Source organism: Carcharhinus amblyrhynchos, chromosome 14, assembly GCF_965287045.1.
Source record: "Carcharhinus amblyrhynchos chromosome 14, sCarAmb.v2.hapA, whole genome shotgun sequence".
Taxonomy (NCBI): Eukaryota; Metazoa; Chordata; class Chondrichthyes; order Carcharhiniformes; family Carcharhinidae; genus Carcharhinus; species Carcharhinus amblyrhynchos.
Genome location: NC_137337.1, coordinates 53,551,416 through 53,568,579, shown reverse-complemented (window position 1 = coordinate 53,568,579; position 17,164 = coordinate 53,551,416). Strand labels below are relative to the sequence as shown.

Sequence of the window (17,164 nt, the reverse complement as noted above, 5' to 3'; positions counted from 1 at the left end):
TGTGCAGTTTTGGGCGCCGTACTTACGCAAGGATATTTTGGCCTTGGACGGAGTGCAGAGGAGGTTTACTTAGGCTGATACCGGAGTTGAGGGGGTTGAGCTATGAGGAGAGGCTGAATAAATTAGGCTTGTACTCGTTAGAGTTTAGAAGAATGAGGGGAGATCTCATTGAGACGTATAAGATGATGAATGGGATGGATAGGATAGAGGTGGAGAGACTCTTCCTGCTCAGAAAGGGTAGTAGGACTAGGGGGCACAGCCTCAAGATAAAGGGGGGGCGGTTTAGAACGGAGTTGAGGAGGAACTTCTTCACTCAAAGGGTGGTGAATCTCTGGAATTCTCTGCCTGTTGAAGTGGTGGAGGCTACCTCGCTAAATATTTTTAAGACGCGGGTTGATGGGTTTTTGATGAGAGAGGGGATTAAGGGTTATGGGGAGAGGGCGGGAATGCGGAACTGAGCCACGACAGATCAGCCATGATCTTATTGAATGGCGGGGCAGGCTCGAAGGGCTAGATGGCCTACTCCTGCTCCTATTTCTTATGTAGGATATGAAAGTAGGGACATCTTGCTACAGCCATGCAAGTGCAACTGCACTTGGTGTACTGCTTACCATTTTAACTCCTTACTTAAGGAGGGATATACTTGCACTGAAAACAGTTCAGAGAAGGTTCATTAGGCTGTTTCCTGAGGTGAAGGGATTGTCTTATGAACAAAGGTTGAGCAGATTGGACCTACACTCATCTGCATTTAGAAGAATAAGGGATGGTCTTATCAAAACATATAAAATTCTGAGAAGGCTTGACGGTAGATGCTGAGATGTTTCCCTTCGTGGGGTCATGTAGCACTTGGTGACACAGTTTCAAAATTAGGAAACTCCCATATAAGACACAGCTGAGAAATTTTCCTCTGAGTGTTAATCCTTGGAACGCTGTTCCTAAGAAAGCAGTGGATGTGGGTCATGATAGGTCATATCCAAGGCTGAATTCGACAGATTCCTGATGTTCAGGGGAGTTGAGGGATGCGGGGGACAGGCAAGAAAGTGGAGTTAATGCCACAATCATATCAGCCATGATATTCAATTGCGAAGTGGACTAGGGGGCCAAATGGGCCACTCCTGCTCCAATGTGTTATGTTCTTGTTACATAATAATAATATTAATGTAATTATAATTGTTACGGATGTCACCTGATGAAGGAGCAGTGCTGTGAAAGCTTATGATTCCAAATAAATCCATTGGAATCTAATCTGGTATTGTGAGCTTCTTACTGTGCCCACCCCAGTCCAAAGCCGGCATCTCCACATTATAATTGTTCAGTAAGATAAAATTGTGTTGGAGTTTTCTCTCGGGTTCTATAGAAAACTGATATGGACTTAAAATGTTACCTCTGCTTCTCTTCTCAACACGTGCTGCCAGACCTGCTGAGTTTATCTGGCATTTTGTTTTTCAGTTCAGACTTCCAGCATCCACAGTATTTTTGCTTTTATTTGAGTGTTTATGTGAGAAGGTTGTTGGCCGGAGAAATTAGGAGCGGGGGAAGAGTTGCACCGTTAAATCCTCTTCATCAGATTAAAAACTAGGGCATTTCATAAGGAAAGAAAGGAATTTTTTTTGCACTAAATCAACCTAATACTTTATAACCCACTTTGGAACAGCATTTCTGAGACTTGGCATCACATTACCAGCCAACTATTTGAAATGATATGTGACACAAAAGTATTTGAGGATGGAATAAAATGTCAAAGCAAAATAATGTTAAAACTTTATTAAGTTTGGAAAATTAATAGAATCCAATTTACAAAACACATTGTAATTATGCAACTCCTGAAAATGCTTCTCATTCTTCCCCCAGTGTTCCTTTGTTGAGTACAAAGATGTTAAGCTGGTGTATCGCCAGTATGCTGCACTCTTTGTTGTGATTGGGATTGATGACACAGAGGTAAGCAGTACTTTCGTTCTCATTGGACCAATATATATTGTACACATTTTCAAGATACAAGCCCAAACTTTAGCATGATAGATCAATAAAAGCTTCTGATCTTATTAAAGTACACTACAGTGGAAAAACAACAGCCATTTTCCCACAGTTCTGCCCTCGTGCAGACCTACTGATACCACAGAGCGGCTTAAAAACTTTGCCACATCAGTTGACCAATGAAACAGACAAAACATGTGCTTATGTCTTTTTCCATAACTAGTTTTTCCTGGAACAGGTCGCTAGCGGCAATGCTTGATATGGGTGTCACTCCATATCAAGCACAGCTGACCAGGAGATTCTACTGTTCTTTCAGTATCGCGGGCACGTTGGGCCGAAGGGCCTGCTTCCGGGGCTGTTTTAGTTCTTTGTTCTTTATTAGAAGGATTTGTAGATTAATAACCAATTGGTTCAACTGCGAAATGAACAAACCTTCTGTGGTCACCAAGCCCCAAAGTGGGACTTGAACCCTGAGCTTCTGGCTCAGTAGTTGGGATGGTCCTATTGCACCACAAGGCTTCCAACAACAGAGATGCTTCATTTATAATTAGAATTCATTTTTTAGAAACATAGAAAATAGAAGTAGGATAGGCTATTCGGCCCTTTAGGCCTGCTTCACTGTTCATTATGATCATGGCTGATCATCCAACTCTATAGCCTATTCCCAACTTCCCCCACTTATCCTTTGATCCCCTTTGCCCAAAAGATTTGTCTCCTGTTTTGGCCTCAACTCCTTTTTGTGGTAGTGAATTCCACAGGATCACCGCTGTGAGTGAAGAAATTTCTCCTTATCTCAGTCCTTAAAGTTTTACTTCACATCCTCAGGCTATGACCCTTGGTCTGGACTCACCCACCATCAGGAACACCCTTCCTGCATTTACCCTGACTAGTCTTGTTAGAATTTTATAGTTTTCTATGAGATCCTCCTCATTCTTCTGAACTCCAATGAACATAATTCAAACTGACTCCGTCTCTCCTCACATGTCAGTCCTGCTATCTATTTTGTAATGAAATGGTACACCTGGTAGATATTTAAATTTCATAATCCATGATCGATGAAGTATTACAGCTGGAATTAGTATTAAGGAAATATGAATATTGGAGTGCTTGTATTATCTGAACCAACCTTCTATTTCAAAAGCTGCTGCTATTACAGCTAATCTTCCAGTGTTGAAGGATCATTTATTGTGGCCTGCCTTCCAGTGAATGCTAACATTTCTTTGAGCCCTACTTACTAAAGTGTAACCTAAAGAAAACACAAAATGTTGGAAATACTCAGCAAATCTGGCAGCATCTATGAGGATTAATGAAACAGAATCTTGTGCTCTTCCCTGTGGCAAGTGTTTGGTGGCATTTAATCAGGTCGGGGTGGTGGTGGGTGGCAGCTCTGAAAGCACTCACTCAGCTACATGATCGAGGGACCTGGAGCCAGCAAGGGTTGATCTGCCGCTGACTTCCTTTTCGCATGACAGATGGCCCTAGTGGAGTAGGGGGGAGGGGAGACCCTAGTGGGGGGAAAGATGGAAAGATTTTAAAAAGTTGGAAAAATGAAATGATGGAAAAAATAAATATAAAAAAAATTAAAAATATATGTGAAGGTGGAGGTAAGAGTTCATGTTGTGAAGTTGTTGAACTCATTGTTCAATCCGGAAGGCTGTAAAGTGCCTAATCGGATGATGTGATGCTTTTCCTCCAGTTTGTGTTAGCTGAAACATTGCAACAAGCCAAAAATTGACATGAGAGCAGGATGGTGTGTTGAAATGGCAAGTGACAGGAAGGCCTGGGTGCTACTGGCAGATGGACTGAATGTGTTCTGCAAAACAGGCACCCAGTTTGCGTTTGATGTCTTAGGTGTAGAGTGGACTGCATTGGGAGCAATGAATACAATGGATCAGATGCTTCAGCTGAAACCAGTGTTGAGGCCCTAGAGAGGAGGTAAAGGGGCAATCTGAGGGGGAGGGGGAGGGGAGGGGATGAGAGCAGTGGCGTGGGAGATGGGCCGGACTCGATTGGGAGCGCTGTCAACCACAGCGGGTGGGAAGCCTGATTAAAGAAGAAGGAAGACACATCAGTAGTGCCAGTTTGGAAAATGGCATCAATGGAACAGATACGACAGAGGCAAAGGAACTGAAGAATGGCATGGAGTCATGACAGGATGTTGGGTGTGAAGAGCTGTTGTCGAAGTAGCTATGGGAGCTTAGGCTTGTAATGGGTACTAGTGGACAGTCTGCCATCAAAAATGGAGACCAGTTAAGGAAGGGAAGTGTCGGAAATGGGCAATTAAGCTTCCTGCTTCAAACATCATGAAGTAGGTGTCATACATAGTCTTGAGTTTTTTAACTCCACTGTACACATATATGCAGTAGAGGGTATAGGTATGAATCTGACTCCAACCTAGACCTTTTACATTCCTCCTCCTCGTCATGTCCCAAAGTGGAAGGCAATGACAAGTGCTGACAAAAATTGCCAAGAAAAGCTGATCAGGATGAAGAATCAGCAAACAATGAGTCAAAGACCTCCCTGCATAGGTTTCCTTTGGCTGGAGGAACTACCTCCAGCTGCAAGACATACAGAGCGCTCACGACGTGAGATAAAAACATAAGAACGTGAGAACTAAGAGCATGGTGGGGGTCGCTTGGTGACACAGTAGTTAGCACTGCTGTCTCACAGCCGCAGGGATCTTTGTTCGATTCCTGGCTTGGGTCACTGTCTGTGTGAGTTTCATCCGGGTGCTCTGGTTTCCTCCCATAGTCTGAAAGATGTACGGGTTAGGTGCATTGGCCATGCACCGAACCCGCACATTGCCCCTTTGAGAGCAGGATGGTGTGTTGAAATGGCAAGTGACAGGAAGGCCTGGGTGCTACTGGCAGATGGACTGAATGCGTTCTGCAAAACAGGCACCCAGTCTGCGTTTGGTGTCTTTGGTGTAGAGTAGACTGCATTGGGAGCAATGAATACAAAGGATCAGATGCTTGCCCCTTATTCTACTGGGATCTGTAGGTTAAAGGAACTAGTGGAATAAATGAGGGGATAGGGATAGGGCTTGGGGTGGGCTTGTGGTTGATGCAGACTCAATGGGCTAAATGGCCTCCTCCTGCATTGTAGGGTTTCTATGATTAAGCAGGAATAGGCCATCTGGCCCCTCGAGTTATTCAATAAGATCATGGTAGATCTTTTTGTGGATTCAGCTCCACTTAACTGGCTGCTCACCATAACCCTTAATTCCTTTATTGTTCAAAAATCTGTATAACCTTGCCTTAAAAAAACATTCAGTGAGGTAGTCTCAACTGCTTTACTGGGCAGGAATTCCATTGATTCACAATCCTTTGGGTGAAGAAGTTCCTCCTCAACTCAATCCTAAATCTGCTCGCCCTTATTTTGAGATCATGCCTCCTAGTTTTAGTTTCACCTGCCAGTGAAAACAATTTCCCTGCTTCTATCTTGTCTGTTCCCTTCATAATCTTATATGTTTCTATAAGATCTCCCCTCATTCTTTGGAATTCAAATGAGTATAGCGCCAGTTTACTCAGTCTGTCCTCATAAGCCAACGCTGTCAATGCTGGAATTAACCTAGTGAATCTCCTCTCTACCCCCTCCAGTGCCAGTATAACCTTTCTCAAGTAAGGAGACCAAAACTGTACATTGTACTTGAGGTGTAGCCTCACCAGCACTTTATACAGCTGCAACAACCTTGCTGTTTTTAAACTCTATCCCTCTAGCAATGAAGGACAAAATTCCTTTTGCCTTTGTAATTATCTACTGCACCTGCAAACCAACTTTTTGTGATTCATGCACAAGGATGCCCAGGTCCCTCTGCACAGCTGCATACTGCAATTCTTTACAATTTAAATAATAGTCCATTTTGCTGTTATTCCTACCAAAACTGATGACCTCACATTTACCAATATTGTACTCCATCTGCCAGGCCCTTGCCCACTCACTTAGACTATTTGTATCCCTTGCAGACTTTCAGCGTCCTCTGCACACTTTGCTCTGCCACTTATCTTAATGTCATCTGCGAATTTCGACACAGTACATTCGGTCACCAACTCCAAATCATCTATGTAAATCGTAAACAATTGCGGTCCCAACACTGGTCCCTGAGGCACACCACTAATCACTGATCTCCAACCAGAAAAACACCCATTTACCCCCACTCTTTGCTTTCTGTTAGTTAACCAATCCTCTATTCATGCTAATACATTGCCCGTAACACCGTGCACCTTTATCTTATGTAGCAGCCTTTGATGCGGAAGCTTGTCATATGCATTCTGGAAATCCAGATATACCACATCCACAGGTTTCCCATTGTCCACCGCTCATATAATGTTCTCAAAGAATTCCACCAAATTAGTCAAACATGACCTGCCATTCATGAACCCATGCTGTGTCTTCCCAATGGGACAATTAATATCCAGCTGCCTCACTATTTCTTCCTTGAAGATCTATTCAAGCATTTTTCCTACTACAGAAGTTAAGCTAACCGGCCTATAGTTACCCACCTTTTGTCTACCTCCATTTTTAATCAGAAGTGTCACATTTGCTGTTTTCCAATCTGTGGGAACCACCCCAGAATCCAGCAAATTTTGGTAAATTACCACTCGTGCATTTACTATTTCCCCCTGGCATTTCTTTTAGTACCCTGGGATGTATTTCATCAGGGTCAGGAGACTTGTCTACCTTCAGCTCCATTAGCTTGCCCAACACTAACTTTCGTGATAATGATAGTTTCTTGATCTTCACTTGCCATAGCCTTCTAACATTTTTGGCATGTTATTTGTGTCTTCCACTGTGAAGACTGACACAAAATATCTGTTCAATGCTTCAGCCATTTCCTGATTTCCAGTTATTACATCCCTCTTATTCTCTAAATGACCCTACAATATTCTCCCCTGAATCTGGTTACAATAGGGGTACCATTCTCGTACACACGGGGCAAGGTAGGTGTAGGAAAATGCTTTGTTAAGATGGCGGCGCGGGCTCGTTGGGCCGAGCGGCCTGTTTCCTGTGCTGGGTTGTTCTTTGTTCTTTGACCAATGTTTACTTTAGCCACTTTTTTTTGTTTTATATTTATAAAAACTTTTGCTATCTGTTTTCATATTCTGAGCTAGTTTACTCTCATAATCCATCTTACTTTCCTTTATAGCTTTTCTGTGGCTTTCTGTTGACCTTTAAAGATTTACAGCAGGATATAATAGGCTGGAAAATTGGGCAGAGAAATGGCAGATGGAATTTAATCCAGATAAATGCGAAGTGATGCATTTTGGTTGAACTAATGTAGGGCGGAGTTATACAATAAATGGCAGAACCATCAAGAGTATAGAAACACAGAGGGACCTGGGTGTGCAAGTCCACAAATCCTTGAAGGTGGCAGCACAGGTAGAGAGGGTGGTAAAGAAGGCATATGGCATGCTTGCCTTTATAGGACAGGGTATAGAGTATAAAAACTGGAATCTGATGTTGCAGCTGTATAGAACGTTGGTTAGGCCACATTTGGAGTACTGCGTCCAGTTCTGGTCGCCACACCACTAGAAGGACGTCGAGGCTTTGGAGAGAGTGCAGAGGAGGTTTACTAGGATGTTCCTTGGCTATGAGGAGAGTAGGGTAGACTGGGGTTGTTCTGCCTGGAAAGACGGAGAATGAGAGGAGACCTAATGGAGGTGTACAAAATTATGAAGGGTATAGATAAGCTGAACAGTGGAAGCTTTTTCCCAGGTCGGAGGTGACAATCACGAGGGGTCACGGGCTCAAGGTGAGAGGGGCGAGGTTTAACTCCGATATCAGAGGGACGTTTTTTACACAGAGGGTGGTGGGGGCCTGGAATGTGCTGCCAGGTAGGGTGGTGGAGGTGGACACGCTGGGATCGTTTAAGACTTACCTGGATAGTCACATGAGCAGACTGGGAATGGAGGGATAAAAGCGAATGGTCTAGTTGGATTAATGAGCGGCACAGGCTTGGAGGGCCGAAGGGTCTGTTTCCTGTGCTGTACTGTTCTTTGTTCTTTGTTCTGTTTCCCAATCGTCTGGTTTCCCATTAGTCTTTGCCACTTTGTATGCATTTTTTTTCAATTTGATACCCTCTTTTATTTCCTTAGATAGCGATGGCTGATTATCTCTTTTTCCACAGTCCTTCCTTATCACTGGTATATACTTCTGCTGAGCACTGTGAAAAATGCTCCACTGTTCCTCGGTTGTCCCGCATAAAGTTTTTTGCTCCCAGTCTTCCTTAGATAATTCCTCCTTCATCCCATTGTAGCCTCCTTTGTTTAAGCACAAGACACCTGGTATTAGATTTTATCTTCTCACGCTGCATCTGTATTTTAAATTCAACCATACTGTGATTGCTCCTTCCAAGAGGATCCCTAACTGTGAGATCATTAATTATTCCTGTCTTATTACACAGGACCAGAACTAGGATAGCTTGTTCCCTCGTAGGTTCCATTACGTACTGTTCAAGGAAGCTATCGCGGATACATTCTATGAACCTGGAATACATTCTGTAAGGCTTGGAACAGTGAGAACTTTCACATCTTAATGTAATTTATAAAACAAAGTATGCAACCTTAGAGTGACTGACCTTGTTCTGTCATTCAATATTCTCACATCAATTCCAAATAATGAAATTACATTGTTTAATGCAGTCATTCCATAGAATAATATCAATTTCAGCACAATAGGAGATCCTTCAGCCCTTAGTCTCCCATAATTACTTATTCCACTCTCATTTCTTTGTTTGTTCTACATATCCTTTAACAGTTTTCCTTTTCACATGTTTATTAAATTTTGCTTGGGAGGGGAGCTATATTTGACTCTTTGGGGGCAATTCTCCCATTGCAACCCCGCAACTTTTCTGTTGGGTCAGGCTGGGAGATGCGCATGGTCAGCTTTTTACGGGATTTGCGCATGTGCCAAGGGCACATGCTCATCTCCCAGAGCCAGAGAACAGTTGGAGTCCAGACCATGCTGGAAACCAGCAGGAAGACAGGTAAGTCATTTAAATCATTTTTCAGTGTAGTTTAAATATGTTTTGCACGCAATTATCGGGAACTTGCCGAGCCTGATTGAATCTACCATCCTACCAGGAGTATTTCATTCTGGCGGGGTTTAGAATAGCTCCCCACGTTCGGGGAACTAGCAGGAAACCCCGCCAGAATGAACGGGGGAGGGAAACCCCACCCAGGTGTCCCCAGCAGTGCCAACTTGTGTCCTCTGGCACTGCCCAAGGGGCAAAGTGCCCATGCCCAGAGGGATCTGACGTGCCAAGGGGTGGAACCTATTGTAGGTGGGACCTATGGATGATTGATGGGGTTGGTGGGTCCCACTGCCACTCTGCAAGGCAATCGGTCTGTGTGGAGGGAGGTCAGCGATTGGGGCAGGCTGGGGGGCATGGTGGTGGTCTGCCGGGGGTGTGGGGCTGCCTCCTGTGGGCTGGGGATGTCTGACCTCGGGAGGTGTCAGTGGAGAGGGGGAGATAGCCAGTGGGGGGGGGGTGTAGGGGCGGGGTGTGAAGGGGTGGGCTGGACATCGGGGTGCTCTGGGGTGGGGGTGGGGGGGTCAGTGGTGGTCACAGCTGGCCCGGGAATTGTTGTGGGGCCTCAATTGGGCCTTGAGCAGGGGGGGACTGGAGGGGTAGCACTGCGGGGGTCCAGCGCTGGCCAACGTTCAAGCCAGAGAGACTGACAAATCGGGGCCACTGCGCATGAACAGAGTTTGGGAGCTGTCAGACTCCGGTGCGAATAGATCCCGCCTCTCAAGTTTTTCATGAGATTCCCAATTGTGACCTCTGCAATGCACGGAGTGGAGAGATTCGAGTGTGAGGTTGAACTGTGAAAACAGTTGTGATCTAGACCAGTTTTCCCACCAATCCAGCACTTTTGGGAGAACCACCCCCTTGATTTCTATATCTATTTGCAGTAATGAAGTCAATATTTCTTTATTTTAGTACTAATCCTAACTTCTTTTTATTTGTTCATGGGATGTGGGTGTTGCTGGCTGAGCCAGCAATTATTACCCATCCCTGAGAGTCAACCATGGTACTCTGGGTCTGGAGTCACATGTAGGCCAGACCAGGTAAGGATGGCAGATTTCCTTCCCTATAAGACATTAGTGAACCAGATGGATTTTAATGACAATGGACAATGGTTTCATGGTCGTCAATAGACTTTTAATCCTAGATTTTTATTGCACTCAAATTTCATTACGTGCCATGATGGATTTGAGCTGGGTCCCTAGAGCATTACCCTGGGTCTCTGGATAACTAGTCTAGGGATAATATTACCCTAATATACTGCCACCTGGCTCTTTATTCCCCTTGTTATTGATTCACAGACCAGTGGAAATAATCTCCCACTACTATGCATCTTAAATTATCTCAAAAATTTAAATGTTTCAGTTAGATCTTGCCCCGCTTCAACCTTCTCTGTTCTAATGAATTCAATTCTACTTTTTCCAAGTCTCTTATCATATTTATATTCACTCTTCCCTGGTATTTTCCGATTAAAACGATGTCATAATGGCTACAGTATTTTTTCTGAGGAGATACCAAACTCAACAGGTGCTGCGACTGAGATGTAACAATGTCTTGTGTGGGTTTATTATTATTTCCTTGTTTTGTTCAAATGCTGTATGCCAAAATGCAAAATTGCTCTTGTCCTTTTTGTAGCTTTCCCTGGCTTCAATTTCTGACAGAGCATTTCACCCAGGGCCACACCACATTCTATTCCTGGAACACCCCCCACTAGTCCGTCTAATCTACACATCTTTGACATTAAGGGGCAATTTAACATGATCTATCCACCTAACCTGCACATCTTTGCCTTTGGGACAAAATCAATGCACCTGGCGGAAACCCATGCAGATACAAGAAGAACATGCAAACTCCATGCAGACAGTTACCCAATAGTCCCTGTGGTGCTGTGTGGCAGCAGTGCTAACGTGAGCCACCAGGCCACCCATGTTCGCCATGCTGCCCATGGTCGTTTGCTCGCCATGCTGCCCATGGACGTTTGTTTGCTATGCTGCCCATGGTCATTTGCTTGCTGTGCTGCCTGTGGTCATTCGCTCGCCATGCCATCCGTGGTCATTTGCTCGCCGTGCCACCCATGGTTGTTCGCTCATTTATTCATTCGGAAGATCCAAGTGAGAAGAGGGAGCTGTTGCCAAACAAATTTGATTGAATTTTTTGAGGAAGTGACCAGGCGTGTAGATGGAGTAGGTGTGCTTTAGGTGTGATGTAGTTTATATGGATTTCAAAAGTCTTTGACAAGGCACCACATGGGATGCAGAGTAATTTGATAAGGTGAATTCAAAATTTACTCAGTTATATAGCATGATGACAGGAGTCTGTTTTAGTGACTGGAACCCAGTGTTCAGTGACGTACTACAGGGATCTGTGCTGGATCCCCTATTAGTCATCGTTTATAAACACATAGATGACAATGTGGGGGTTAGGATTAGTAAGTTTGTGGATGACACAAAGAGTGGCCGGGTGGTTAACAGTGAGGCTGAGTATCTCGGACTACAAGAAAATACAGACAAGATGGTCAAATGGGTAGATAAGTGGCAGGTGGAATTTAACCCTGAAAAGTGAGAGGTGATACACTTTGGAAAGAGTAATTTGACAAGGAAGTATTCAATGAACAAAATGATACCTGGAAGTTCTGTGGAACAAAAGGACCTTAGTGCATTTGCCCATAGATCTCTGAAGATGGAAGGGCATGTTAATAGGGTAGTGGAAAAGGCAAATGGGACACTTGCCTTTATCAATTGAGACATAGCTTACAAAAGCAGGAAAGTCATGTTGGAGTTGTATAAGATTTTGGTGGGGCCGCAGCTAGAGTGTTGCGTGCAATTCTGCTTGCCACATTATAGGAAGGATATTATTGCATTGGAGGGGGCGCAGAGGAGATTCACCAGGATGTTGCCTGGAATGGAACATTGAAGTAATGAAGAAAGGTTGGTAGGCTTGGGTTGTTTTCGTTGGAGCAGAGAAGACTGAGCATCAATCTGATCGAGCGGTACAAAGTTTTGAGGGGGCATAGACAAAATGGAGAAGGAACAGCTGTTCAGTCACGAGGGGACACAAGTTCAAGGTAAGGGCATGAGGTTTAAGGGGGATGTGAGGAAAAACATTTTTACCCAGAGGGTTGTGATGGTCTGAACAAAGAACAAAAACAGCCCAGGAAACAGGCCCTTCGGCCCAATGAGCCCGCGGCGCCATTTTAACATTACCAGTCCCCCCCTCCACCCATGATCCTTATCTATTGTTTTATGGCAATCCACATTGAGGGAAACTAATTTAGGAACAATTTATTACTTCCAATCAGCCTAATAGCACGTCTGGAATCGCTGCTTGAGAGAATACTAGAGACAAGTTGTCTCACATCCTTAAAAAAGTACCTGGGTGAGTACTTGGCACATCATAACATTTAAGGCTATGAGCCAAGTGCTGGTGAATAAGATTAGGTAGGAGGTCAGGCTGGATGGGCCGAAGGGCCTCTTCTGCATTGCACGATTCTAAATCCTACCTTGACCACCTGAGAATTTAAATTCAGTTTTATTTAAATCTAGAAATAAATAACTAGCACCAATAAAGTGACCATGAAGAGTCAGATTGTCATAGTAACCCACCCACTTATATCCTTTAGGGAAGGATATCTGCAGTCCTTATTGGATCTTGCGTATATATGACTTACATTCCACATCATTTTCTGCTTTCTGAAATCGTTTAACAAGCAGTCAGCTATATCAAAACTGTTACAAAAATAACAAGAATTGAAGTGCAGGGACAACTTCACCACATAAACTGCAATGATTCAAAAAAGTCACCTTCACCTCCTGAAGGCAACTAGTGATGTGTAATAAGTGTTGGTTTTGCCAGCAACACCACTTAAGAATGAATAAAATATTAACAGGAAACGAGCAGGCGTAGTACTGGCTGAAATTTGTCAATTCAAGAAACATCAATTTACTCCTATTCTCTGCTTTTTATGCTTCAGCCATTCCTTTATGTTTCATAGCTCCTCATATTCCTATGAAGGAACCCCTCATCAGTCCTACCAACCATATCCACTCCCAAATGGTTGCTCATCCAGAGTATTGATAACATTGAATTACAAGTAATGCAGACAAGTAATTTCTATTTTTGATTTCAGAATGAACTGGCAGTATATGAACTTATACATAATTTTGTCGAGGTTTTGGACAAATACTTCAGTAGAGTGGTGAGTTAATAAAGAACATTAATAGTGTGATTTACAGAGTTGATGTTGTTATATGATGGTGTAATGGCACATGAAGGATCTTAGAAAAGGCAAAAAATCAGGCCACAGCACTAAACTGAATCAAGTACTTGACCAAGTAACGCCCCTCACAAGAATGTAAATGGACAAAATCATTTTTATTAGTGAAAATACTGTATCCATTTGGCAAATATGTTTTATTCTGATTCAATTGTAGAAAGCTAATGTAGCAAAGAATGGAGCAGGGGAAGAAAAAATTATTAGGATGAAAGTGGCATGGTAGGTCAATTTAAATCATTAGATAAGAAAGTCAATCATCAAACTCCGAGAGCAAAGAACCAAGGGCATGCCAATCCACAGAGGGACCTAGATAATTTGAGCTCAGAAATGGTAAATGAAATGCAGTGTTGACAAGTGCATAGAGATGAAACTTTTACTTTGAACAGGGATGAAAAATCAGTGCCAACTCATAACACAGCAAAGGCTTTGAAACATCAGTGATCAAATCATTTAAATGATATTGTGACACAGTGGTAATTGAGGCAAATAGGATCTTAGCTTGAATAGATAACAGATCTCTCGTGCGTTACGGAGCCTCATACTGGTCATCACATTGGCACATTTCTACATATATACTTTATAAATAGCTGAAGTTCAACTTGTCCAGATCTGTTTTGAACATATCCTGTCCTACCCTGCTTAGTGCTTCTCCCATAACCTCCGTCCTCACTTTGGCTGCCTCTAATGCCTCAAGTTTAAAATCCTTAAGGTGAAGAGTCCTACCTTAACTCTCCGTCCTAAATGAGTGCTCGATCCGCAGAACTTCTGTTAACTAAACATTTTTATTTAAATGTTTTTATTGAAAAATATAATTACAGCGGAACACAATATAACAAATTATTTTTCCTATTATTAATGCAATATCACCTCATCCTCCTCCTCTAGCATCACCCCACCCCATCATCTCAAATTAGACTATGCAGATATGCAAAGAGAGAAAGAACCTAGAATCATAGAAACCCTACAGTGCAGAAAGAGGCCATTGGGCCCATCGTGTCTGCACCGACCACAATCCCACCCAGGCCCTATCCCCATATCCCTACATATTTACCCGCTAATCCCTCTAACTTACAAATCTCAGGACATTAAGGGGCAATTTTAACATGGCCAATCAACCTAACCCGCACATCTTTGGACTGTGGGAGGAAACCAGAGCACCCAGGGGAAACCCACATAGACACAAGGAGAATGTGCAAACTCCACACAGACAGTGACCCAAGTCAGGAATCGACCCCAGATCCTTGGAGCTGTGAAGCAGCAGTGCTAACCACTGTGGTACCGTGCTGCCCGGTAAAACAGAAGATTTACTATTAGTGAAATAATGTAGAAAAAGTATCAATGTATATTAAGAAAAATGCCACCCAGTCGTTCAAGGACCAAGACCTTTAACAAAATGGGAGCATTGTTAATTTCTCCATATGAAATAAAAGGTTGCCAAATAGAATAAAATTTGTCAACTGATCCCCTCAATGTAAGATTTAATGTATATTAATGTATTTAATGTGTATAAGGCAGTATATAATGTATTTTACATAGCAAGAAACAGAAGGGGGACATCCAACCAAACAGTATTTTCTAACAAGCCAAAAGTATAGCAAAGGTTGTCATATCTGTCCATTCACCTTGTAAAATCATATCCTCAGAAGAAACTTCAGAAATAGTCAAAAGTGGATAGAGTTCTAAATTAATTTTAAACTTAAAATTAAAGAGCAAAACATGTGGGTTAGATCGGCTGCAGAATATCACAACTGCCACATCTCTCATCAGACCCTGGATAAATCTTGGCAAGCCTGGACTTAGAAAGATAAATTCAACGTAGGACGTTAAACCGCACTATTACTTAATCAAATCTGGCACAGAACGATGTAGACAAAGAGCCCTTTTCCACCAGTCATCTGAAAATTCCACTCCCAATTCTCTCTCCTAATCAGATCTTATTCTAGGAAGGATATAGCAACTCAAGGACACCAATGGTTATAAATTTGAGAAATAAGTCCTTTTTATTAGGAAAAATGTTTAGCAAAGTGTCCATTGCAGGTATAGAAGGAATAGATGGGAATGTGGGAAATGTGTGCATATAAAATGTCTGATTTATGGATCATGGAAAAAAACAAGAGTGATGTAAAGAAAATTTGACAAGTAGGCAGTCAAAGCTAGCAAAATTATTATTCTCATATAAGTCCTTAAAGTGTCACAGCAGCCCATCCTTTCCATAGGAAAAAAATCAAATTGAGCAATAATCAACCTAACCCACACACCTTTGGAGTGTGGGTAGAAGCTGAAGCATCTGGAGAAATACACACAGACATGGTGAGAATGTGCAAACACAAGTCACCTGTGAATTGACACCTCTCTGTCTCTGCCCCCTTCCCCCACCCACTGTAAAGACCTCTCCTCCCCTCTTTACTCACATCTTTCTCTTTACATGTCTTTTCACATCTTTCTCTGTCTGCCAACCACTTCTCCTCCTCGCCTTAAATGGCTTCTCGAGATCCAATTTTTATACCTTACAAATTGAAGCCCAACTTAACCAATAGCCAATTGATCTATAACTTATCAATAATGAAATAAGAATTAGCCCATTGTGTTATGTGTGCCCTTGTGGACTAAGGGGCGTAAAAAAGTCACAAGATACAGTTGAATATTTCAATGCTGGGAGCTGCCCAACAGGGTCCCATACTGAGTGGAGCTAATACCCCAGGAGTCACCTGATCCATACTCTTAAAGGGGCAGTCCACACCTCAAGCCCCAAAATACCTGCATCCCTCCAACTTAAATCCAAAACTTCACAACTGAAAACATTTATATACAAATAAGGAAGAACATATTTACAGATAAGTACTACTATTTATACAAAGTGACGCAAACTGCCGCAGTCCCGAACGTAAATTCCCTTCTGACAGTTCACATGGACATAATGGCCGGGATTCCTCCAAAAAAAATCTATGTACCCAACGTGTGGGAAAACCAGACTATTCCCTGCCCATTTTTTAGGCGTACTTAGAGCGAATCTCTGACACTCAGAGTGTCTCAGCAGGATTTCCTCTGGTAAGTAGGGGACGGGGCCTATTCCCATCAATGAGGCTAGCAGCATAACACTGAATGGACCACAGCATGCACCGATCTGTTAGTGCGGAGATTGGTACATTTGCAGTGCCCCCCTATTGCCGGCCACCCAATCACTGGCCTACTCAATTGTTGGCCAGTCCTGCAAACTCCCCTGATCTCTCTCTCTCTCCCCCCTCCCCCCACCCCCTCCATATATACACACACACACACACACACACACACACACATATACACTCACGCCTCCTCCAGCTGGCTAAGATCACCTCCTCCCTTCCTCTTCTGGCGATCCTGATTGCAGAGTGGCGGCCGGTTACCCGGCGCCTGGTGGGAAGTGCCAAGAGCTGATTTCAGTATGATAATAAAATCTGCACCAATCTCCAGCATGGAGCTACTTTCACTCAAAAGTGCCTGGCAGACTTGCAGCCGGCGTTACACGGCACAGCAGGCTGGGAGAATTCTGACCAATGAGTCTATTGGGGTATGGTGGTTTCATTGAGGTTGTTTCCTTGTTACTGGAACTTCTTCCAGGGTAGTCTCCCGGGATTCTGGAAGATCATGTTGTTCAGAGTGGGAGTCCCTTTCTGATGGACCGCAGGTGGCTGATGCTACAGATGCTGCATCATCCCTTGGGTTGATCAACTCTGACTCTGAAACATTAGATTTGGGCAACCTCACTGGGACCAACGTTCCATCGTTTGTGGGGCTTCCACTTCTGATGCGGTATGGCAACCAGCTGGTCAACACATCTCCAGACTAGTCCATCCATGGTCTGTACTGTGTAGGACAAAGGTCACATTTGTGCAACAATGGTACCAGTACCC

General features: G+C 43.3%; 1 protein-coding gene across 1 annotated transcript in view; it reads left to right on the top strand.

Annotated features, from left to right (window-relative positions):
• Positions 1–17,164, top strand: part of ap4s1 (adaptor related protein complex 4 subunit sigma 1) — a 72,822-nt gene that overhangs the window by 28,500 nt on the left and 27,158 nt on the right. The window contains exons 3-4 of the mRNA XM_080202893.1: positions 1,852–1,938; positions 13,128–13,196. Coding sequence (XP_080059019.1) covers positions 1,852–1,938; positions 13,128–13,196 — 156 coding nt within the window. The remainder of the gene's footprint in view (positions 1–1,851; positions 1,939–13,127; positions 13,197–17,164) is intronic.